Source organism: Malania oleifera, chromosome 10, assembly GCF_029873635.1.
Source record: "Malania oleifera isolate guangnan ecotype guangnan chromosome 10, ASM2987363v1, whole genome shotgun sequence".
In the NCBI taxonomy this organism is placed as follows: Eukaryota; Viridiplantae; Streptophyta; class Magnoliopsida; order Santalales; family Ximeniaceae; genus Malania; species Malania oleifera.
The window spans coordinates 2,911,556-2,937,577 of record NC_080426.1 but is presented as its reverse complement, the minus strand read 5'-3'; the positions used below and the strand labels follow the sequence as shown (position 1 = coordinate 2,937,577).

Below are 26,022 nucleotides of genomic sequence, written 5' to 3'. Positions count from 1 at the left end.
TTTTAGAAAACAACTCAATAACATCATGTATCTCTCTGTTATTTCTTTTTCCATGATTCGGATGGGAAAGATGCAATATCAATAGCATCTTCCACACAATCTCCACAATATGACAATACAAAGAATGTAATTTTGGATATTGGGGGTTATTTGCCTGTTACCAATAAGAGAACAAAAAGGATACAATCAAAATCTCTAGGAACTGGGGCCTGAAAATTGGACCATCCCGTGGTTTCTAGCTTTCTTCATCCTGCATTAAAGGGCAACCACATCATTACAGCTTATTCCCCACATTGCGTCTCATAAAACACCATTCTTTCTTGACTGCATGTCTAGCCTCCCAAATTAAAAAAAAAAAAATCTCCAGCTAAACTGCAACGCCAGCAAAGAAAAGGCCCAGTTAAATTACCAAGGATACTATAGGCATTGAGTGTGACCCCAAGGTTTCCGAACCCCAAAGAGCTCAGATTCTATGCTGGAGAAGAGAAGCAAAACTGCACACCAGACTTCCCACGATCATACTCATGTTGTTTCAATATGTAACAGTAGTTAACCTGTCAACACAAGCATATCATCACCAGGTGTTGGTACTCAATTCTAGCTTAAGACTTTTCAAGGAACTGTATTCCTAGAAAAGTTGAACATATCCACAAAGAATATTACCTGCAATGTGCTCAACATATTCATGAACAACCATTCTCTCTACTAAAAGCAGGAGAATTTTGGTAGATTGTAATATTATATAGTTAAGAATGTGTTGGTAACCTAAGGCCACAACTACTAACTGAATCCAATGGCTGCGCTTGAAAAAATAATAACATTATCAATTTTTTATTCTAACTGCTCTATTTTTAAACCACAATCGACTCAAGAAGTGTATATAGAACTTTCAATCCTACTAATGCAAGGCTAAGGATTCTCTCATTGACAAGGGGTACAGAGGACCATCTTTTGCATATATACATTTGTATGTCACATCTATCATGAGCAATCCAACAATCAATGATAAATATTGCATTAATGCAGCAATGCATGACAGTATTTATCATTGCTTGTGACTGTCATGCATAGGATGGTCCTCTATACTCCTAGGCTTGGAGAGAATCCTCAAACCTTCCTACATTACAGAATTAAATGGTTCTTCCAGAGATCAAAAGGAAAGTTTCTCGTTAAAGCAGAAGCACAAGCATACATTTGACCGTCAAATTCACCCAAGAAGAAATGACAGTAAGAGAACAATTTAAATTTTTTATTTGATGCCAACAAAGGCAAAATATTGGTTCTTGGGACAACTTCATAGCTGGATAATAGAAATCTTGAGAGGAAGGGGTCAAACCACCCTGAAAATCTGGAGACCAGTAACTAACCTCCATGCGGAATAGTTTAGTGGGGACAATAATCCCAACTCCTGCAGAGCTTCGGAAGGACTCCCTGAATTTATGCAAAGAGAAATTCCGGAATTCATTCTCAGTTAGTTTGACAAGGTTCCCAGCGCAAGCAAACATATGCCCGTGGATTCCAGCTTCTCTAAACAACTTTAGCGGTAAATCAAAAGAAAGGTCTGCAAAAGCAGTCACAGCAAAATCCCCTCCAAGAGCATCCCTTTCAGATGAATCAGGACTTTCACCATTGGCGTTATCTCTTATTTGCCTTCTTGGCTCAGTTGGCCCCAATCCCCTACACTTAAACCCTAATAATGTTGTTGGGCCTCCCACTGTGCATACTGGAGAAGAGTTGCCACCCAGGAAAAATCTGTCAGGCAATGGTGATGGCAAGTTCAAGAATCCACTTCCCCAGGGAAAAATAACACCACTGGATATCCCGAAGTTGAGTGCAGCACGATAAAACCCCAAAGGGCAAGCATAACGAAGATCAAAGTCCTGAAAGGAATATAGATACGGGCAAAAGAATATTTCTTTAAGCAAGCAAGTACATAAATATTGGAATAATTATAATTATCATACATTGGTATCATCAGTGAGATTTTTTATATTTGAAAAAAAAAAAAAGACACAGAGGATAGATGAACATGGATTGACATCCATAAAAAAAATTGATCAAAAACACCCAGCAAAACCTTGGCAAATGCAATAAACGAGCTACTGGAGCCCACACCCACTACTGTTGCTAGAGCTGCATCGCAAATCACATCTGTTTTAGCCATTATGTAGAATTTATATAAATTACAATAACCTTTTCAAATTAAAATAACTTCAAAATAATTCTATTCTATACAATTCCAATACCACTTTTTTTCATTAAGCCCATCGCAAGCCACAATATACTCTCTTTTCAAATCCTTCCTTCTAGCTTGATAGAAAATACCATTTGCAGTTGTCTCACTTAAGTGGGCATTCACCTTTAGCTAACATTAAAGCGTGAAGCAAAGAGGGTGAGGTCAGCGCAGTAAGTAGACAGGAGAGAAGAGGGAGAATGAAGAAAAAGGAAAGAAGAGTGGAAGAAGAAAAGGAGAAGAGGAACAAATAAGAAAAGGACAAAGAAGAAGAAAGAAAAAGAAGAGAAGCAGTGAACATAAGGTTGGAACTGTGGAAGAGAGGTGAGAGTGAGAGATGAGTGTAAGAGAAGGATGAGGGAAACCGAAATCAAATCAACGGCATAACCGCCCATCTCATTACACAAAATAGAATTTATAATAAACAAACCCTAGCTTAAAGAACAGAACTGAAAATTACAAAATAACTGAAACACTCGTACTTTTTTTTTTTTTTTGAAAGAGCCAGAAGCCACCCACATAGCGGTCCCGTCCCAAGTTTATTAATAACCCTCACTTATGATAGAGGAATACCGTGGAAACAAAAAGACACTTGTGGCTTATATAATAACCAATAAAACACCCCATGCATCAAACCAAACAAAAGAAGAAAACAAGCCTATACCAAACCCAAAAGGAAACCAACTAAACATACCTCATATAAGTCGTACCCATCTTATCCAATCTATACAAACCTATGATAACTCTAGGAAGTTGACTAATATTTGTAAACAAACTATTCCTCCCCATGACACCTTGTCAAGTCAAAGCATCTATCACTTTATTCCCTTCTCTATACAAATGATTTATAGAAAAAACTACTCCCTCTAATAAACCAATAAGTTGCTCCCAAAAATCCCACAAATATCATAAAGAGCATTTACTGGATCTTATCCAATTTACTACAATATTCAAATCACATTCAATGTCAATACTGGTATGACCCAATTGTTTGCAAAGCTTTATTCCTTCCATCACTGCTCTTAATTCAACTTCATTATTAAAACAAGAACCAAAATATTTTGAAAAACCAAAATCTTATCCAATTTTGAAACACTCTCGTACTTGGGCAGCATCCCTCTTTAATAAGATTTTCTTACCAATAAAAAAAATAATTGGTAAAACCTAAATCAACAAAAATTCCTTAGATATCTAAATTTCTGAAACAAAAAATAAAAAATAAAAATCCTCGATTTCTAAATCTTCAAGTGGAATAGGATTGCTCAGAATCATCCATAAAGGGTCCCCCATCAAACTCCCTTGTTAGAGAAAACTCAACCTCAAGTTCTGTAATGGCACAGTAGCTAGCACAATCTACAACAACTTCAACCATGCAGCACAATGTAGAATTGGAATGAATTGTAACTCATTCTTAGTCAACATGGAAAGTAGCGAATAGATCCACATTATTCATACCACAGTTCACATGAAACAATACCGATAGCAACAACATAGCTCGAATTGGAAAAGCACTAGCTGATCCAAGTGAAATCACTTGTAATCATAGATAGCTCCAACATCCTTCAATAAAGAAAAAAGTGCTCTGAGTCTAATGGCAAATCAAGCAATTATGCATCTGGTCTGTATTCAAGAATTACAACAAAAAAATTAAAAACCATTATATTTGGTTAAGAAATATGTAGAAAGGAAAGAAACTAGTGAAGAAGACACAGTTTCAGTGGATGGAGTAAAATCATGTCTAGGGTATTCTCAATAACAGGCTCAATAACTGAGAAATCATTAAGAAAATCAAAGGCAAAGCTTCATTTTGGGTCAAAGGAGAGAAATCATGGTTTAGAGTTATAGAATAGCATTTCTGTGCATGTAGTTGGAAACTCACCTTGAAGTTCATTGCAAGTCTAGGCCTCTAAGTCAAGTGAAAAGCCTAGATCTGTTTCCAGGAGGAAATTGTGATACTCAATTACACAATAATTCACATGAGTACCTCAAGCACTTTACTTTTCTTTAAGGCTGTTCATGGGTCAAGGTCGGGCTAAATTTTCCAACCAAATTGCAGACAAAAAAACCCAAACTGGATGTGGTTTAGATTGGTTTGATACTTGAGTGGGCTGGATCCAGTTAGCGATTTAGTTATATTTTTTGAAGAAACAAATAATATAGAAGAGTATAAGTGAAATTGAAAACGTATCGAACATATGCAAGATCAATGGGAAATAGAAAGTGAAATTTGACCTAAAAATGTTGTTGTCAACCAGAGAAGCAATAGGATCAATCAACAAAGCTAATGATGCATGACGTCCATCCTGACTATTTCTAGCCCAAGCTCCTCCCACTTGAAAACAAGCATGACTACATAGGATTAAGTATCTAATGATCTCAAAACATGTAGGTTAAACAAGAAATAGTTCTCCAAAAAACCTTAGCCTCAGAACAGTAGCCCCAATATGCAGCCTTCATCCTTCTCTCCACCCATTTTTGTTTCATTTTGCTTTTTTTTTCCCGCCATTTTGCCATTATATTCAGGTCAGGCCAAGTCAGGTGATTAGCATGCTAAACCCATCACCCAACCTGCAAATCCGTATTATTTAGAATTCCAATCCCACTGCCCAACCCAAACCACTTAGAACTTGCACTAGGCTAATGAAGGTCCTTAACATTGCATGCACATTTTTGTCATTGGAAAGCTGAAAGAATCTCTTGGCTTCCAAAGCCACGTGATAAACCACAGACAAAATGATAGGAATCTTTGGATTTTACAAAGGAATTCAACTCATAATTTATTATCTTAAACCTTTTTTAAGCCGCGACAACAGTCTTTGTTATCTCATCCATATCATACCTAAACTGGCTAAACTAAACATGATATCATTAAATGTAGCAATATATTCAAGACACAGCAGAAGACAATTGTTTAATGTTACATAGTTGATCTGCTTATCGCCTTATCATCTCCAACAAGTAGGAAGGATATATTTATCTTTCAAAAGTATTTCATTTCAAACTAAATAGTAACAGGTGTTCTCCAAAATATATCATGTCCCTTTCAAAACATATAATTTGTAGCCAGTGTCTTTTTGCCAATCCAATATGTCTTCATTTGGCAAAGCAGATACAGTGGCGGTTAAAAAAAAATCCATGCAAACAAAATAGTTCTCTAAGTTGACTGACCAATTTAAGATATAGTGAGGACTTAAACAACCATCAAAAGCAAAAGGACACCAAGGTTCAATCACTTTTTGAGAATCACCAACTGCTTAATAGCCAGATATGTCAAACAACCCATTCTTTTTCTTGGAACAAATAAACAATACAAGGATGGATATGTCAAGAGAAAAATGAAGCAAACTTAAGATTTGATGCAAGAAGCAAAGCATTTTTTCTTTTACTTACTTTGAAGAGCAAGAATGAGTAACACACAAGTACGGTCCTAGAGCAAATCTCAAGGGAGTACAAGGACATTTTGAGGTCCATGTAGCCTCACAAAAGTGTCATTGATTTGTTTTCTAGCAATTTCAGGAATCCACCAATTTTTGCATATAATCTTCAATTTCTCAAAGCAGTCTTCAGTTTCTCACTGGATTAATCCAAAATATCATGCCAAAATCCTGAGCTGATGATGGAAGGATAATCACAGGAAAATTCAATTTCTGTTGAGTATCCTTCAAAATCTCACAGAGAATCAAAATATCATTCTCAAAACAAAACATCATCCCTCAAAAAGGAAAATGTTGGATTAAGCTCAATTTCATGTGGCTGATATCAATCTCCCTAGGGTGGTCAAATTTCTTCTCTGTCAATTACCTTGGTCGCTATGGGGTATAGCATATGGGTCAGATAGATGTAGGTGTGGGCTTAACTGGGTATGGGTAAACATGCTTAGATTATAAAGGAAATTAAAAGATTATTCAAATTTCCAGTGTAGACCTGAGAGTTGTTCAATGACGGATGCAACTGGAAAGGCTTCCAGCAACAGTCGAATGGCGGCAACGAATTTTTTTTTTTTTTTTTTGGGCTGGGGGCAGGGGGAAGCAATGAAGAAGCGAACTGCAGCGGGGCAACAAACCTGAAAGTTGAGAGGGTTTCGGCAGCAGAAGGCCAGCTGCAATGATGGCAGAAGCGGCTGTGATGACATGGTTGCAATGGTGGCGAGGCTTCAACATAGACAGGTCGCAATATTGGCAAGGTTGCAATGGTGACAATGTTGCAATGATGGTGGGTGATTCTGAAAATGTGATGTAGACTGTCATTTTTGGGAATAACAACAACAGATTTATAGTGTGGCTCTGGAGAAGGTAAAACCCCTTCGGCAATAAATCTTCGCAGCAGCAGTTGCACCCTCCATCCTTTTTTCCCAGTCAGAACAAGCAGCAACAAATTTTCTCTCTGTTTTTTTTTTTTGGGTTTCTCTGTGCTTCGGCTATTGTCTTCTTTGCTGCAAGAACAATTAGCTTTCTTTCTTTTTCCATTAGGAGTAAGGCTTGTGGATTTTTTTAGAGGTTTGAGAGGGGAGACTGACTGGATGGTGACAGGTGGTGTCAATGGAGGATTTGTAAGTCGAACGAAATATGCTCTATACCAAACTTATGTCAGGATAACAGGGAGATGAGAGAGAGAGAGAGAGAGAGAGAGAGATGAGAGAAACTGAATTTGATTCAACTGCATAACAGCCTTTCCCATAACACATATGTCATACTTATAATAAACCAATTCTAACTTAATGAGAAAAAAAATTTTAAATTACAAAATAACCCAAACAATAACAAATACCTAATTTCTAAATCTTTGAGCAGAATATGATTGCCTAGAATCATCAAAAGGCAGTCCCTCATCATGCAGCAATCTCAGATGACAATAGCTGAGAGTTCATCCACTGCTACCAAAACCTAGATTATGATGCCTGAAAATTCTTAGCCTAGCAGCATTTGCATTCATCTCAATACTAACCTCATCACTTTAATATTATAGATCATAACATAACAACCACTGTCAAGATCATCAGATCATCAAACCGCCAACTTTAAGTTTTTGTACTGCCACAAAACAAACATACACATTCAAATATTTTGACTTTCTTCTCTTTTTTTCCATGCTTTCCCTTCAAAAAATTGCAACTGTAATTGATTCTTAGGCTCAGGGTCTTACATTTCCACAAATTGTCAAAATTTCTGTTGAAATTTCTGCTTTTCATCACCCTCGAAATCAAAATGGCAGTCGATTTCTCTCTTAGATAATTTCCGTCAAAATTTCAGCAAATCATCCAAAATTTATTGAAATCTCAAGATTTTTGAAATTTTATCAATAGAATGAAATTTCCTTGGAATTCAAATGTGAGATTCAAACACACAGTGAAATTTTTTTCTTAATTTTCCTCTTTTTTTTTAATGAATCAAAATATTATTACAAGGCTTTTTTGGAAGTGTATGAAAAATTAAACTTACAATAACATTTTTTATTTGGCCATTCATGACTAAATTTTCTTTATTTGTATAATAAATAATATTTAATTGATTTATGAATTTCATTTATATTCACCGAATATGTTTAATACATTATTAATTACAAATATGTTTAATAAATTTATATTACAATTATTGCACCTTATACACAACATAAATGTATTTAATTTATAATGCAATATACCTAAAACTTGCATTATTATGTGTATTAACCATTTCTAAAATTTCATAGAAGAATTCCATGTTTTACTACCAATTTCCATCATTTTTCAAATTGAATTCAAAATTGACGTAAAAATTGAAATTTCCGTACTTTTGGAGTTATAAGATTTTAGTCGAAATCAAAATTTAAGACTTTGCTTAGGCTCAAATTGTCTTTGCTATTTTTGGAATATTTGAGATTGCGTTGGTCACTATAATTTTATACCTACTAAATCCATTCAAAAATCAAACTACAAGTAGAAAAGGAACTTTGTCAATCCCAAGCCTAAATAATGGACGAGTAGGTAGCTAATGGTCAGCTCAAAAACCTGTCAGACCCCTGTCACATGGACCCATACAAATTATTAGCTATGGCTCCCCTGCAAAAGTACTCCAACATTCCTAGATCACGTAGCATGAAAAAAAAACGGCTCACATGGCCAACCCCACCAAGTAGGACTTAAGGATGGACAGGCTAATGGATTGTTCATTTGTTAGATTATTCAATCAGGATGTATGATCTAAATTGATTGCTTCAAAATTTAAATTAAACTATCTGTATTCAGGAATAGAATAAATAAAATTCATCAATTACAACAGCAACAGTGTTTCTAAGGCTCTGTTTGGAGCATATATTTTGTGCCTTTAATTTGGATTTGTGTGGATTTGAATGGAACTCAATACAAATTCAAAGTCTGAACTCCAGGCTCCCAAACACAGAGTAAGCTTAATAGAACAAGAATGATGATATTGTTATATGCATAAATGGTTATCAATAAGATTTAACAATAGTACATTTCCATAAGTGGTAACCATATTGCATGGATCCATTGAATGTGTTCCTATGCCTTTTTATATATATATTTTTTTAAAAAGTATCAAGGGAAAGAAGGTAGATTAACAAACAAAAAGACAAGAACTCCTCCAATAAAAGAAGCACAATTTCCACACAAAAAAAAAAAAAAAAAAATTGCAAGAGGCAAGAAACCAAATCAAGTGATCAAGTGAATGTATAAGTTAAAATGCAATCCTGCAAAGGCCCTCGTAGCAAGAACCAAAGAGAAGTGAAAAACACCACTCTGTCCCAACCCAGTTGAATAGGAAGATACTCATTTATGAAAATCCTTGCACAAATTACATCAAATTGCATCAAACATAGAAATATGTAATTGAATCTTACAATCTTTTTCCCAACCAAAACCATCTCCTCTGCAAAAGCTGCACATACCAAAGTTTGCTCAACCCTACCAAACAAAAAATTCCAAAACAATGCTGAAAAACAAAAAAAGAAGAAAAGAATAAAAGAAAGAGAGAAAACCATTTGTAGCACCACTCTGCTTACACACTAATGACAGCTAACAGCCATTAGTGCTAAATATAAGACAGAATATAAAGAATAACAGAAGATGGAAAGGAAGCCATCGGGCACAATCAATTAATTACAGCTTGGCACCATGCTAGATATTTGTTTCAACTAGGTAAGCATAAAACCCTGAATAAAAACAAAAGGTTGACAAGAATAAGAAGATGGCAGCGTCAAACCTGGCGCAAGAATCGCAAGGACCGGTGATCAGGCAGAAGACCACCAATTTGAGAAGTAGAAACAAAAGCATATCCCTGAGTTGGCCTCAAAGGTGAATTTCTCCTGTCAACCTTAAATGTGTACTTCAGAGAAGACAGTAGACCATGACCAAGCTGCCTCCTTATTGACCTGGACGACATTTGCGATGGATCTGTTAATGTACGCCATGCCAGATTGTATGCTAAATCATGATGCATGGTAGAAATCAGGCCAAGAGATAGACCCAAGGACCGCTCCTTATATGAAGAGAACTTTAGCCAATCTTGGGAAAGAAGAGATATTCGAGCCAGCAGGGGAGTTGCCAGTCCTTTGAATCTGGGTAAAGACACTCCAGCACTCAACTCTGATGTCTGATCCCAGCCATAAGCCAGAGACCCATCCCAGACATCCCCATATCCAAACAAGTTTTTCCACTTCAATGATCCTTCAAGCGACCAAGATCTAGCCTATTACATCACAATTTCAGAAATGATGTAAAAAATGGTACTCCTATACATATTACACAGAAATGTAAGACTATAATCAATGAGCTTTGACATATTGAGCAGCTCCATTTCATCACAGGGAGCCAACATGATAAAACCCAACTACAACAAGTTTATTTGTGGGCCTCTCTTAACATGAAAAATAGTTAGCATGTGCATCTCTACACACATTTGGAATATGTAACTGTTTAGATGCTAAAGTGTAAACTCTAATTGTAAATCGAGTCTCAGGCCATGCTACCGACATGAAGCAAGAGCAGACGTGAAAACAAGTAAACAAGGATGTTTATTTCAAAAAATAACTTAAGCTTTAGAGCACCTCCCACAATAAGCATATATTACTCACGTAATGCAAATTTCATCCCAAAAGCATACAATATTTTTCAACTAATGAAACATTCAATGTGCAATCCTCCCAGCCCATATCAAGGGTCTAGGGGGGCATGAAGTATGCAGCCTTGCCCCACAATTGAACAGGCGTTTCCATGGCTTGAACATGTCATTCAAGTATTGGTTCGACACCCTTACCAATGGGCCAAGGCTCACTCTCAAATAAAATAATAAAAGAGAATATATCTTAAAATCCGGTATATGTCGGTCTAGCTGTGCCTGTGAGAATCGCTTATTAATGGATGACTGGCTGGCAAGTGAGAAAGGAAGAGGAAATAAATGAAAATAAGAGAAAGTTATCAGAAAAATAAGATGAAGCAAACAAAAATCTCAATTAGGGTTTCAATTCTCTCATTCAAGTTTCCCTCAAATGCACATAATGACACCTATATATAAATTTTTCCCCAAAATATAAATAGGAAGCAAATAAATAGAAAATAAAATAGCCCTTAACTATCTAAAAATTGCAAAATAAACACTAACATCCTAAATTACGCATTCACCTACAATAGGAGTGAAGTTCCTTTGACTACGATCATGATCTCGTCCCTTACCCATGCCCCAGCTGGGGCTTCATGCAACCATGCCTTTATGTGTGTGATTTATTATTTTGCAGAGTGCCTCTCAACCTATTATTTCCAAATTGGAATCTAAGATCTTTGAGACACTTGTGCAATGCTTAATAAATATGGACCGGTATGTACTCTGCCACCTAGTTAAGTGGACTATTTTTTATTCTATTTTATTTATTTATTGGCAACAAGTTAGGTGGATTATATCACCGAGGCCTCAAAACATTTTGGTGGTGTCCATATGATTGGGCCAGACAAGTCTGAGCCAGGTAGTCATAGGCAAACATATAACACCTCATTTTTTATCTCCCGTCTGGCATTAATATTTTTTTATTTTTTATTTTTTTATCTCCTGTCTGGCATTAATGATCACAGACAAAGGGGGTCTAGCAGTAAGCACAAATGCAGCTGAACTAGTCCGTATGCTTGTATGAACTAAGGCATCATAGGAGGATACAGACACGATGAACATCATGGAATCATGATGAACTCACACGATTACAGATTCGGAGAAAATGAAGGAATGGTACAAAGCAAATCAATCTAAGTATAATTGAAGCCTCAGAGGTATACGCATAATATGGAGAATATGGCAAAGGAATCAGGAAGATTTAATGAGGAGGTAACAGAAGCAATTTGTCTTCCAATGGAGAGGATACTAGGGATCTAGTTTGGGGAAGACAAACCAATCAACATTATACAATGGTGTTGGCCTAACATGGCTTTCAAATCTCGTTTTGATGATAACAAATTAAGGTTGATTTAACATGTGTTGTTAAAGAGATGATGTTTCAGGAAAGCTTAAAGACAAAGTTCAAAAGAAAGAATAGCAATGAAAGTTCAAAGATCACTAAAGATTGAAAAGCCACATTCATATTCAAAGTGATCCATAGGAAGCTCAAGCAACACCAAAATGATTAAAGTATGTGGAAATCTAAAGCTGACTTAAGCTTAAGTCAAAGGGGACTCAAAGCAAAAATATCATGGAAGACTTCAAGCTTAGAGTATTTAAGGCTTTAAGACAAATGATGTAAGTACTTCATATTGAAATATCACATGGAAATATTTTGAAGCTCTTTAGGGGTTATTGTGAACTAAGAGACTTTATTTTAAAAAACCTCGGAAAAGAGACTTTATTTTAAAAAACCTCGGAAAAAAGTTTTATGAGTAATCAAAGCAAGAAAGCAAAGAGTTTTTGAAAACTAAACTGAAAAACCAAATTTTTAACTGCCCAGACAACTGAAGTTTAATCTCAGAAGACTGAAAAATTTCCTCAGACGACTGAAGATTAAGTTCAGTCTACTGAAGAATTTCCTGATGAATTCCTAAAGAGGCAGTATAGCCTCATACGACTGAACTATGTCACCCCAATCGAATGACCCTGTTTCCAGTTAGTTTTTTTAGTGTTTTGAAGAACTTCAGAAGACTAAACTCGATGGCTCAATCAACTGAACACTGTTAATGGCTATAATTTTTAAATGTTTTAAATTTCAAATTTAAGTTTCTTGTGACCCAAATTTAATAAAAACTGGAGAAATACTCCAAGTAATCTTGGGGAACATGAAAATACTTTTATGAGCCTATAAATACATGTTTTAGCAAATCAAACCAAACCAAATAATTAAAAATCTGCTCAAAAGCTAAAAGCTCTCTTGCTCTCTCAAAGATCTCTCTTGCTCACTCTTGCAAATCTGAATTGCTAAAAAATTCTGAAGTACTGAATCATCCTTCTCTGAGTTCTAAACTTTTGAATCGTTGATTCTCATCTAGAGAAGAAATTTGGTGAAATCACTCTTGAGCTTCAATTCTATTTCCTTCGATATTTTTATATTGAAGTATATAGTACTTTCAATTGTACTAATATGCTCTTTTGAGAGTGTCATTGTACACCAGATTGTCTATTATCTCTCTTGTAGTTGTTGACGATTCAAGGATTGTTTGGATCGTTAGACCAAGCGTGGGGTATCGCTTGAAGAGGGGGCTCTACCCTTAAGGAGGGATTTGTATAGGCTTGCTCTGCCCGAAAAGGAGTGCTATAGTGGAAACCTTAGGTGGTATTGGCCTCATAGTAGTTAAAAGCGCGCCTCAGGCGCAAGGCGCAGTGAAGCGAAGAGACTTGCACCTCAAACCAGGTGAGGCGAGGCGACCTGCAAGAGGCGACGCTAGGCGAGACGAGGCGCACTGGGGCGACAGGCACAATGAGTCGCGCCTTGTGAATTTTTAGTCATTTAAAGTAGAGAAATAGCCACAGCCAGACCCATAGCCCTCATTCGACTCGAACGAACATAGCCCCTAGCCCCTCTCGGCCCTTCGAAGCCCTTCGTGAGCCTTCGCGATCCTTCGAACCAGCAACTTGAGCTCGTCTGCGAGCCTTCGAACCAGCCGGAAGCCTTCGCTACTTCGTCTTCAAGCTTCGAACCAGGATCGTGAGTTCGTCTTCGACATTTTGAAGAAGCACGACCCTTCGCGACTGCATTTCCAACCAGCAGGAGCCCTCGCGAGTTCTTCTTCTTCTTCTTCCTGCTGCCTTCTGCTTCTCTTCTTCTTCTTCTTCTTCTTCTTCTTCTTCTGCTTCTTCTTCTTCTTCTTCCTGCTGCCTGCTTGTTGCGTGCTGCGTGCTGCGTGCTACGTGCTGCTGACTGTTGCGTGCTGCCTGCTGCTTCTCCTTTTCTTCTTCTTTATATGTAAGCTTATAAATTAAATATTTTCTTTAATTAATCTAAGCTTATAAATTATAACTAATACATAATTATTTATTGTTTTTACTGAAATTTACCTACTGTTTTTAAATTTGTAATATTTAGTTTAATTAATGTAAGTTTATAAATTATAACTAATACATAATATTTATTCTTTTTATTGAAATTTGGCTACTTTTTTTCCTCTTCTTCTTTATATGTAATTACTAATTAAATATTTAGTTTAATTAATGCAAGTTTATAAATTATAACTAATACATAATATTTATTCTTTTTACTGAAATTTAGCTACTATTTTTTAATTTGTAATATTTAGTTTAATTAATGTGAGTTTATAAATTATAATTAATACATAATATTTATTTTTTTTATTGAAATTTAGCTACTATTTTTTGATTTGTACTCTTTTCTTTTGATGTTGAACTATGTTGAATTGTTGATGCTTTCGGGCTAAATTTTCAATTTTGTAATTGAATTTTTTCGCATTTTAAATTCTAAAATTACTAGATATTCATATGTTCATATATCAATTACCCCAAATAGACATTTTACACCATTTTAATAATTGTGCGACTCACCTTCATGAGGCGCGAGGCAAAGCGCCTTGGCTTTAAAGACCCTTTGCGCCTCGGCTCGCCTCGCGCCTCTAACTACTATGATTGGCCTAAGGCGAGGACGTAGGCTGGGGATAAGCCGAACCTCGTAAAAATCTCAATCTCACTCTTACCCTTCTCTTTACTTTCAGCATATATATATATTTTGTGGTGTGTATGCAAAGTGCAGGTTGCTGAAAATCAAAAACCGAGATTAAAATGACTCTTAACTTAAGAAAGTACGTTTGATTAAACTTTTGCGGAAACCCAAAAGAGAGTACGTTGTTTAATCGTTTGCGGAAATCTTAGTTGAGAGAGGACAAGCAAATTTCATTCATTATAGGGCTTGAAACAAATACATATTCACAGGAGTACAAACGAACTCAATCTTAAGTTTTTGCTAAAGCTGAAAATTGCAAAAGTGTTACATCTGATATCTTGATTGAATATATTGTGGTTGAATGGTTTAATGTTTGTTTAAGTGATATTGTTGAGAGTGATTGGATTATTTGGTTATTGTTTACTTGTGTTGAGATTAAGCGTGATTGCAGATTAATCAAACAAACTAAGTTTTTGTTGAGTGTTGCTAAAGGTTAAAGAATTCTTAAAAAGAGTAGAATCGACATGCTCACTAGCGAGTATGAAGCCTTCAAAAGAAACTATCACTAGCATGCATACTAGGTTCACACACATAATAAATTCTTTAAATCCTTTAGGAAAACATTATTTAACTTATGAAATGATTAGAAAAATCCTAAGAGGACTTCCTTCAATATGGGAACCTAAAGCTACAGCAATTACGGAAAGAAGAAATCTCAAAAATACATCCCTTGATGAATTGATAGGATCGCTTCTCACAAATGAGATGGCAATCAACGAAAGAAGTGAAAAATCTAAAGACCAAGAATCCATTGCATTTAAAGCCACAAACGAAAACTCTAGCGATGAAGATGAAGAAGAGATGGATACAAATGAAATAGCCTTCATATCCAAGAAACTTGCAAAAATACTTAGAAGGAAGAATAAATTCAAAAGAAAAATCCAAAACTCAAAATCAGATGAGGAAGAAACTAATAAGAAAGAAACAAAGAAAGAACCACCTACATGCTATAATTGCAAGAAAGTTGGACACATAAAACCAGGTTGTCCACAACTTAAGAAAAATTCCAAAAAGAAAAAGAAAACGGCAATGAAAGCCACTACATGGGATAATATTAGTACAAATAGTTCAGATAGTGAATCAAGTAACCAAAAGGTTGCTTGCTTTATGGCATGGGACAATGATGAAGAACAAAGCTCCTCATCCAAATCATTTAATGATTATTGTAGTGATTCATCTAATGAATCCAATGATGAGAGTATGTCATCTTATGAAGAACTACAAAGTAAACTATTCAAAGTTCATAAGATACTAGTTAAAATGACTAAAAGATGCACATCATTGAAAAATAAGAATGAAGCTGTAATGAAAGAATCGGAATCTCAAAAACTTGCTGAAAGAGAAAAAGATTTAAAAATTAAGAGATTAGAAGGTAAGAATGAAAAAGTGATGAAGGAATTAGAAGATATAAGATCCCAAACTTCCATGGATAATGAGAAAGATCAATATATTTCTAAACTAGAGAACAAAATTAGCAAGATGTCTCAAGACCAAGTAAAGCTACAAGAAAAGGGCAAAAATATACTAGACTCAGAAATTGGTGATCTTAAAAGAAAAATTGAAGATCAAACTAAAATAATCTACAATTTTACTAGAGGAAAGGAGAACTTTGATAAAATGATTGGCGCACAAAGAATGTCTTTAAATAAAGAATGCATAGGATTCAATGGAGTTGAAAATAGAAGGAAAAAGAATCTTTACATGGGATACTTTACAAAAGCCTCCAAAGATTATGCTAGCACCTCCTCAAATGTTTACACTCACACCACATGCTTTCTATGTAAGAAGAAAGGACACATTAAGTTTGAGTGTCCATTAAAGAAAAGGGTGTGAAAACTAGACAAGTTTGGAGAATAAAAGAAACATCGCTTGCCAAACCATCCAGACCCAAGAAAGTATGGGTACCTAGATAAAATGGACTTCAAAGAGATTAGGATGTTTTAATAAGGAAACCACTTAATCCAATTTAAAGAGCATTGAACTAGTCGAAATGTGGAAAACTAAAAGAACTTATCAGATATACCAAATAAATACAAAATGTCATAGTTGGCCAAACATCAATAAGACTTGGAGTGCTCAAAGCTTATTTTCAAAGATCAAGGAGTTCATATGCCTCAAAAGCCAATTTAAAGAAGACAATTGAAGCCCGATAAAATGATAAATCAAAAGAGGGAAGAGTTCATGTTAAGAGAAAAGAAAGTATTTGGAAGGTTAAGGACTTCAAGCGACTGAGGTGCTACTGCCTATTCAGATTCCAATTCTGTAAATCTTCAGGCGACTAAACTTAATCTTCAGGCTACTGAAGTCGCAGGATCTATATATTTAACACACAAAAACCCTAACTTCAAACTTCTGAACACTGCTTCATCTCTCATCCGAGGTACCCACTCTCTGTTTCCTTCAATCCTCACCAAATATCTCTCTTGAATCCAAGCCTCCCAACACGATTATACTTCCTTACCTATGGATTCTAGGCTTTCACAACTGGTGTTTGTTTGCTCTCTGACGTTCAATATGCCTCGCACTAAGACGACAGCAAACCGAGGAACTTCTACTGGCAGAGACGATACCAACATCGAGAGATGGCTAGTCACACCTCCATCCAAGCTTCATTATTGTTCTACTCTCCCTTCTACGGATCCTATTCTTGGTAAAGTGATCGACACCACCTTCTTTGATACAGAATTCCCTGAAATACTGCCTATGTTTAGGAATATAGTTTGGAAGAACTTTGTGGTTTACCAAGTCAAAGGCTTGTTCCCAAATCTTATCAAAATCTTTTATGCCAATATGATTCATGGAGACGGTGTTTTAACCACAGAAGTTAGAGGCAAGAAAATTGCTTTAACTCCTCAAATTTTAGCTCCCATTCTACTTATCACTCCAGGAGATTTCGAATGTCCTGCTTTTGCTCAATCCTGGATTTTAGAACAAGACTTCACACCTGAAGCATTTTTGCCTCTAATTATGGAAAATGAACCCATCTATTTTGGACATCCACCGTTACACAAACAATTGAATCTCCAGGCCCAAAACCTTCACAAAATCATTTCATATAACATCTTACCCAAGACTAGCGCTCCTTCGATCATCTTTCCTATGTTGAGTGCTTTGTTTTCTGGTGTTTGCTTAAAGGAAAGAAACTTGATCTGTCTAGTCTTATTTTGAAGTGGATGTGGGCAAAGTTAGAAGCATCTAGAGTGACTCTTCCCTATGGAGGTGCTTTGAACCTCATTTTTGCTCAGCTTGATGTTACTACGCCTTCCGAGTTGTTCATAAAACGTACTCGTTATGACCTCTTCAACTCCACAACCCTTAAGCAAATAGGCTATGACAAGAGTAATCAGGGTTGGTACCTAAAAGGTAGAAGACCTCAACGAGCACCAACAATAGTTCCTCCTCCTCTCCTCCAGCTCATGACCAAGGCCCTCCTGTAGACACTCCTTCTTGGTTTATGTCTTTTCATCATGAATTTTCCACCTTCAGCAGAGACGTAAGATCCGGACTTCATTCTCTTCAGGAGAATGTATCTTCCCTTCAAACTACATGTTTGTCTCTTGATTAGTGCCTTACACGTCTTGAGAAATATCAAGCTAGCTTAGCCCGAGGTGATGATCCTATGGACACTAGTTCAGGCCCTCAGAGTGATGATGAAGATACTGAGGAAGGAAGTGACGAAGGTGAAGAAGAGGAAGGTAAAGAAGAGGAAGAGGAAGGTGAAGAAGAGGCTGACAAGGAAGATGATGATGATGCTGATAGCTGAATTTTAGACTTTTTATGATGTATTATGCACTCTTTATGTAAACGCTTCATTTTTATGTTACCTTGAATTTCTTTGCTTGTCTTTCCTATGCTTGTAAACCATGACTATGCTCTTATATGACTTTTTGCCTTATGCCCCTCAATTCTTTTTGAATGATGTCAAAGGGGGAGAGGAAATTGTGAGAAAATCTGAATTTTGAGCAAATATGGATTGTGAAACAAATATGAATGCTATGTTAAAGCAAATATGAATGTTAAAGCAGTAAAAGCCATATGCTATAATGAAATGTAAAAGCCATGATGACATATGCTATAATGAAATATACTTGATTGTGTGCTTAATTGTTTCTTTTTTTTTTTTTTAACTTACTCATATTTGATATCATCATTTTTTGTTAAAAGGCATGCTTATTGTAAGGGGGAGCCTTTTCAAAGGATCTCTCATCTTTACTCCTTATTTATCATCATCAAAAAGGGCGAGATTGTTGGCTTAACATGGCTTTCAAATCTCGTTTTGATGATAACAAATTAAGGTTGATTTAACATGTGTTGTTAAAGTGATGATGTTTCAGGAATGCTTAAAGACAAAGTTCAAAAGAAAGAATAGCAATGAAAGTTCAAAGATCACTAAAGACTGAAAAGCCACATTCATATTCAAAGTGATCCATAGGAAGCTCAAGCAACACCAAAATGATTAAAGTATGTGGAAATCTAAAGTTGACTCAAGCTTAAGTCAAAGGGGATTCAAAGCAAAAATACCATGGAAGACTTCAAGCTTAGAGTATTTAAGGCTTTAGGACAAATGATGTAAGTACTTCATATTGAAATATCACATGGAAATATTTTGAAGCTCTTTAGGGGTTATTGTGAACTTAGAGACTTTATTTTAAAAAACCCCGGAAAAAGTTTTATGAGTAATCAAACCAAGAGAGCAAAGAGTTTTTGAAAACTAAACTGAAAAACCAAATTTTTAACTGCCCAGACGACTAAAGTTTAATCTCAGAAGACTGAAGAATTTCCTCAGATGACTAAAGATTAAGTTCAGTCTACTGAAGAATTTCCTGATGAATTCCTGAAGAGGCAGTGTAGCCTCAGACGACTGAACTATGTCACCCCAGTCGACTGATCCTGTTTCCAGTTAGTTTTTTCAGTATTTTAAAGAACTTCAAAAGACTGAACCCGATGGCTCAATCAACTGAACATTGTTAACAGCTATAATTTTTAAATATTTTAAATTTCAAATTTAAGTTTCTTGTGCCCCAAATTTCATAAAAACTTGGGAAATACTCCAAGTAATCTTGGGCAACATGAAAATACTTTTATGAGCCTATAAATACATGTTTTAGCAAATCAAACCATACCAAGTAATTAAAAATCTGCTCAAAAGCTGAAAGCTCTCTTGTTCTCTCAAAGATCTCTCTTGCTCACTCTTGCAAATCTGAATTGCTGAAGAATTCTGAAGTATTGAATCATCCTTCTCTGAGTTCTAAACTTTTGAATCGCTGATTCTCATCTAGAGAAGAAATTTGGAGAAATCACTCTTGAGCTTCAATTCTATTTCCTTTGATATTTTATATTGAAGTACATAGTGCTTTCAATTGTACTAATATGCTCTTTTGACAGTGTTATTGTACACCAAATTGTCTATTATCTTTCTTGTAGTTGTTGACGATTCAAGGATTGTTTAGATCGTTGGACCAAGCATGGGATATCACTTGGAGAGGAGGCTCTACCCTTAAGGAGAGATTTGTAAAGGTTTGCTCCGCCCGGAAATGAGTGCTATAGTGGAAACCTAAGGTGGTATTAGACTAAGGCGAGGACATAGGCTGAGGATAAGCCAAACCTCTTAAAAATCTCGGTCTCACCATTACCCTTCTCTTTACTTTCAGCATATATATATATATATATATATACATATATATATTGTGTGGTATGTATGCAAAGTGCAGGTTGCTGAAAATCAAAAACAGAGATTAAGATGACTCTTAACTTAAGAAAGTACGTTTGATTAAACTTTTGCGGAAACCCAAAAGAGAATACGTTGTTTAATCGTTTGTGGAAATCTTAGTTGAGAGAGGACAAGCAAATTTCATTCATTACAGGGCTTGAAACAAATACATATTCACAGGGCTACAAACGAACTCTACCTTAAGTTTTTGCTAAAGCTGAAATTTGCAAAAGAGCTACATTTGATATCTTGATTGAATATATTGTGGTTGAATGGTTTAATGTTTGTTTAAGTGATATTGTTGAGAGTGATTGGATCGTTTGGTTATTGTTTACTTGTGTTGAGATTAAGTGTGATTGTGGATTAATCCAACAAACTAAGTTTTTGTTGAGTGTTGCTAAAGGTTAAAGAATTCTTAAAAAGAATTAAAAGAAATTTTAATAACCCAATTCACCTCCCTTCTTGGGACTACACCTTGACTTTCAAATGGGAATCCTAGTTCCACAAAACTAGATCCAAAGTTCTCTTGTTAGCACCAAACTAAGCTCTTCGACCAACTGGTTTTTTCATATTCTCTATCAACCACATCTACCTTCAACTATGCTTAGATTGACTCGACTTTGCCAGCAGTTTGTCATGTCTGCTTCCTCCTCACAACACCAAGTTTGTCAAGATGTAATGCTATAGCCTTTTTTTCAATTAGATACTCACACCCTGCAGACAAACTTGACATAACCAACAATTGTGTCATCGCAACTTGTACCGTTTTGAGACTCAAGTAATTACTTCTTGTCCTTCACAAATCCATGTGCCCAATAAATTTGATCACCATTAAATTTGACCATCAACCACCATTAATGCCCAAATACTTTTTGCATCATCCAAATATCATTTGTACCACCATTTCATGCTTTCAGTCTCACTACATCCAACGCTTAAGTACATTGATGCCACCTAGGTCCTTGAAAAAAAAAATCCATTTTCAGCAGCAGAATTCTCACCCAAATAGACCTCTCAAAAAACTGAGAACTCAAGAGGAGCTGAAGAGACTCAAGGAGCAGATAAAGATATAGTACTTCCAATAATAGTTGCGGAGGGTGAGCGGGAGGAGGAGGGCAACAAAAGACTTTCTTAAGTCCATTGTTAGCAAAGTTAGCAACAAGTTTAGAGCTTAATGTATTACTCATTGTACCTAGCAAGGTAATGTAGCATCAAAGAGTGAGATATAGAGACAGCAAAAGGAAAGGAGGAAGAAGAAGACACAAGGGAGGAGATGCACATGTTTCTCCACTTCAAATTCACAACCACCTTATAACAATACAATGTACAAATATATATATAGTAAAACTAAAATAAGTAAAATCATAATTCCTTGATCCAACTCTTTTGAATCAGCCTCCAAAGAGGTTCCGTCCATTTTCTAGCTTCTTATTTTGCATCCAATCTCCTCCAATTGAAAAATAATAGCCTCAAGTATTGAATTGTTGGAGGATCAAAAGCAAGCAATGAACTTGGACTTTTTGAAAGTATGTGCTCGAGTCGTGCAAAAAACCCTGCATCAAATATCCTAGTTCTTCAAAAATTGACGTATCATGGTATCATTATCATGTGAAGTCCATGTGGTGTCATGGTGCTTCTTAGCCCTCCGCTTAGGTTAGCAATACCATTGATATGTCACTTAGGATTTGGACAGAAAACAGCCTAAAAAACTGGGTTCCACCATCAGTTCATGAAAACATTAACAAGGTTAACCTCATGAGAATTCCAGGGAAGAACATCCAAATGACATCCAGGAGTAGGTTTTGCAAAAACATGGGTCTATACCACACTACCACGTCAAATCTGAGTATGAGGTAGCCTTACAAGTTTGTGTAAATTAGAATCAAATCAAACATTTGCATCTGGAAATGTTTTGTGGGAGCCATAATGATGCATGCAAATTTTGTGTGTGTGGTAGTGGTAGTGATGGATGGTGGGTTGGGGGTTGGGAGTAGGTGGGATTTCAACCCAATCAGTCCGCTATGTGGTCTGAGTTTGAGAAGATTGACCATTTATTTCTTCAATGCGAGTTTGCCAAGAGGGTTTAGTTCCTATCCCCTCTTATTGGCCCATTAACATATGGACAACCAAAATCCTTCTCGTGTTGGCTCTAACAAATGGTTGCTTATACTGACACAAATAAATAAATAGGGTAGAGCTTCATAAAGGGAATGCATGCTTTGGTTTTGTTGTGTAACAGTTCTGAACTCATTGATAAGTAGTGACAGGTTTGATCAGTGGGGGCTATCATTTGCAAGCCATCTTAAAAATCTTTCTAATATCCACCCTGCTGACCGTACAACTGTTCTTCAATGCTGATTTAATTGACACAGTATCAGGACTCCAAAGTCCAAACCCCTGACTGTAGACGTGCAGGGAACAACCTGCTGGGATTCTTGTGGATCCTCTATGCTGTGGAGCTTTCTGTGTGGGTACAATGTGAAGCTGGTGGACCTGCTCTTTCGAAGAAACCTCTGACGGATGCAGCACAGATGGGCACATGGAGACTCAACCATCAATGCAAAAGCAGTGGGGGTTTATATAGGGCTTGAGATGGAAGCTGAATACTCACACTCAAGAGTTTTTTCCAGACTTGCAGAAGTTGGTGTATTCTATCTCCGGCAATACCGCATAGCCAATTGTTCCCTTACCTCCCAGAGAGGACTTCCTCTGTTTGTGTGCCACCTTTGAATCTTTTAGATGTCTTAAAGTTTGACAAATATCTAATGCTTATGGGCATAATATTGCATCCTCGGTACACCAGACAAGACTTGAGTGCAGTGGAGAATCTCCTAGAGTTCCAGCATCCCTAGAGGAACTTATCTTCATAATTTGCCTCGTTTCAATTTGACATGTTTACTAGTTTCCACCAAAAAGAAATTTTTAATTTTTCCACGAGGAAAATGTCATTTGGCTTTGTAGGGAAACATGGAACAATCCTAAAACCAGCTAAGGGTACTCACATACTACATTTAAACTTAAAAAGCAATGAAGTTTTAGTAATTCGCAGTCCAGCTCTCTAATAAGGTTCCATCACTTCTACCATCATCAAGGATGGCTAAGGGCATTTCAGTTGGGGGGATGTTCTCCCCTGATCGAATTTCTAGTTGGTTAGCTTTCCTATTGTTTTCCAATCTGCTTCTGTACACTTCTCCTTTAATAACTGCAGCATATCTTTTCCTTTCCAATTTGGTTTCTATTGCTCATTAAAATTTTAAATTAAATAAAAGATCCTACAACGATCAGTCTAGTGTATAATTTCAGTACATCCAGCCTAATGCATTTCATCGTCTTTCTAACAGTCTCGAACAAGAAAAACAGATTAAAACCGCTCCTCAAACATGCCATAACTGGGTGGGAAAAAAGCATAAACTAATCAGAACCTAATCGAAAAGTGTAGAAGTCAAAGTGTAGAGAAGAGAAATTGGAGTACCTCCGGCTTCGTGAATATACCAATGTCCCCAGTGAGGGGGTTCTTCGTCTCAACAACCTCAACAATGACATTAGCAGTGCCAGGGAGCTCCCTAGGGCCAGAATCGAGCGTAATATTGACGGAATCGAATATTCCTAGACGCTGAAGACGTGCATTGGCGATTCCGGCTGCCTGGAGAAGCTCCTGCATGGTGGTGACGCTCTTTAGGGCTTCGACTTCGGCTTCGATAAGGGAGTCGTTGGTCTTGGCGTTGCCTTTGATCAGGACGTCATGGACCCTTAGGGTTACCCTCTCCGCGGACAATCGGCGGAAAAGATTGTCGAGTTTGTTCATTTCCGTTTGCAGCTTAGATTCTTTACTTACTACAAGGGGATCCTCTTCGCCATTTGAAGCTTCTTCCTCTTCTTCCTCTTCCTCTTCCTCTTCTTCTTCTTCTTCTTCTTCGTCTTTAGCTAGGTTTTTGGAGATCGGCTTTTGCTCCTGGTGTTCTTCTGCTGAGAATGCCATTGAGATTTCAGAGAGAGAGAGAGGTACGCGACCGAAGGAAAGAGGAACGGCAGCCTTAGAAGCAACAACAGTACGGAAGACACTGCCGAGAGTACTAATTGCTCATTTTCGCAGCTTGGTCGAAAGTTGTTTTGAAAGCACGATTTCAAAACTGGATACATGAAGGCGTCCTTTCTGAGACGGTTTTATCAAAATCGTTAGTCCACATTACGGCTTCGGAGCATCTAAAAGCATTTTCCCACTTCTCCAAGTCGCTCGAATTTTAAGACGGAAAACTTTTTCCCACTGATATCGTGTTTCTTAAAATGATTTTACCCCTGAGTTTTTAAAAAATAAGAATTATGTTGGTATCATTCTCTGTTTTTTTTTTTTTTTTTTTTTTTGAACTTTTTGGTTTTTTTAGTGAATAAACTATTATATTGTCAATTTTTGTTTCTTTCAAATATTTCAGTGAAGAAACTATTAAATATTTTAATATTTAAATTTGAATTTTGTTGATTAAATCATTAATTTTAAGCATAATTTCTAATTAAATTCAAATAAAATATACAAATCAATTAAAAATATGATTGAAAAATATCCTCAATTTTTTTATTTTTTTAAAGAGTAAAAATTACATAGAAACTAAAGTGTTTGTTTAGTTGGAAAAAATGGTTCTCATTTTTTATTTTTAGATTTTTAAATATTCACAAAAATGAAGCCTTATTTTTCATTTTTCAAAAGGGATGTAATAAATTAGAAATTTATTATATAAATATATATATATATATATATATATAATGCATTTTAACTTCTGTACACAAATTTAGAAAATTTATAATTTTTCAATATTTATATAAATATGGCAAAAAAATTATTTAAAAAAAAAAACTAATTGTTTTGTAATAACTGCTCTTTGCATAATGCAAGCATAGAAGACCCTATTGGCTCTTTCATATGCACTAGGGTAGGCAAGCAAGCGACTTACCCATTAAACTCTAATTGTCAAGCAAAGCACAAAAGGTGCCCTTTGGACCCCATCATTGAGAAAGGAAGGCATTTTTGCTATTAGGTTCTGGGATATTTGATTGAATTAGAGAATAGATTCTTACTAGAAATTTGACAAATTAATAAAGATGAAGTTGCTTCTTCTTCTTCTTCTTCTTCTTCTTTATCATCTTGTCTAGGTTAGTTGTAAGTCGATAAGGTAATAGATTTCTCTTATTGAATTTGTCGTTGACCTTTTCTTTTTGCTTATTTCCTCCATACTAAAAGTAAGAAAACAAAACAAACAAAAACGTTTATATTTGACTAGAATATTTTTCGTATTAGCAGCAATTTTAGATGTAATCATTGTATTGCTATTACTAATTTTAAATAATTAAATGTGTTTTCAATTACTCTAGTTTTATTAATGACGTGTAGATCTAGGCATGTATAAAGTTATCAATTCAATAAAAAAACAAATCATTGTATAAGAAAACGTATCTTATAATCATAATATAACTACTTGCGATACAATTATTCACAACTATTTCCTCATTACATACAATTTCTTCTCCAATGTCTATTTTTAAAAAAATGTTAAATAGCTATTGATTTTAGTTTTAAAAAATTAAGTAAAAAAGACAAAAAAGAGATCTCAACGGGCCATGTATCGAAAAGTCCATTATTTAACAAAATATAAGATGCTAAAAAAAAAACAATAGATACATTGAATGTACCAATGTAGTAACATATTTGGTGAGCGGATAAAAAAACTAATAATTCAATCTAAATAAATGAACGTTTTCTTTATAATTGGTAAGGTTACTTCATTAATCTCTAATACTACAAATTGGATTCTTTGTTGTTATTTTTGACAAATATCAAATTTATCTCTATATAAATATTTTTATTTTTTAAAAAAGATTAATAATTAAGTATACAAATTTAAAAAAGAAAAAATATTACCCCTTACAAGTATGAGATAGATTGAATTTC

The 26,022-nt window shown here is 35.6% G+C and overlaps 1 protein-coding gene across 3 annotated transcripts; it reads right to left on the bottom strand.

Moving 5' to 3' along the window:
- On the bottom strand, nucleotides 1-24,317 carry LOC131165801 (uncharacterized). Of its 3 annotated transcripts, XR_009139648.1 has the most exons (5): nucleotides 23,554-24,317; nucleotides 9,433-9,918; nucleotides 1,368-1,880; nucleotides 410-554; nucleotides 1-250 (listed from the first exon to the last, which is right to left on the bottom strand). XR_009139648.1 is itself a non-coding variant. In XM_058123893.1 (4 exons), exons 1-4 carry the CDS (start codon nucleotides 24,058-24,060, stop codon nucleotides 471-473), a joined length of 1,590 nt encoding a protein of 529 aa, XP_057979876.1. In that variant the 5' UTR covers nucleotides 24,061-24,294; the 3' UTR covers nucleotides 1-470. The 3 variants fall into 3 exon arrangements, 2 of the variants coding, with proteins under 2 accessions (XP_057979876.1, XP_057979875.1); XM_058123893.1 differs by having other exon boundaries at nucleotides 1-554; nucleotides 23,554-24,294; XM_058123892.1 differs by lacking the exons at nucleotides 1-250; nucleotides 410-554 and having other exon boundaries at nucleotides 1,151-1,880; nucleotides 23,554-24,294.
- Between the last annotated feature and the right edge of the window lie 1,705 nt (nucleotides 24,318-26,022).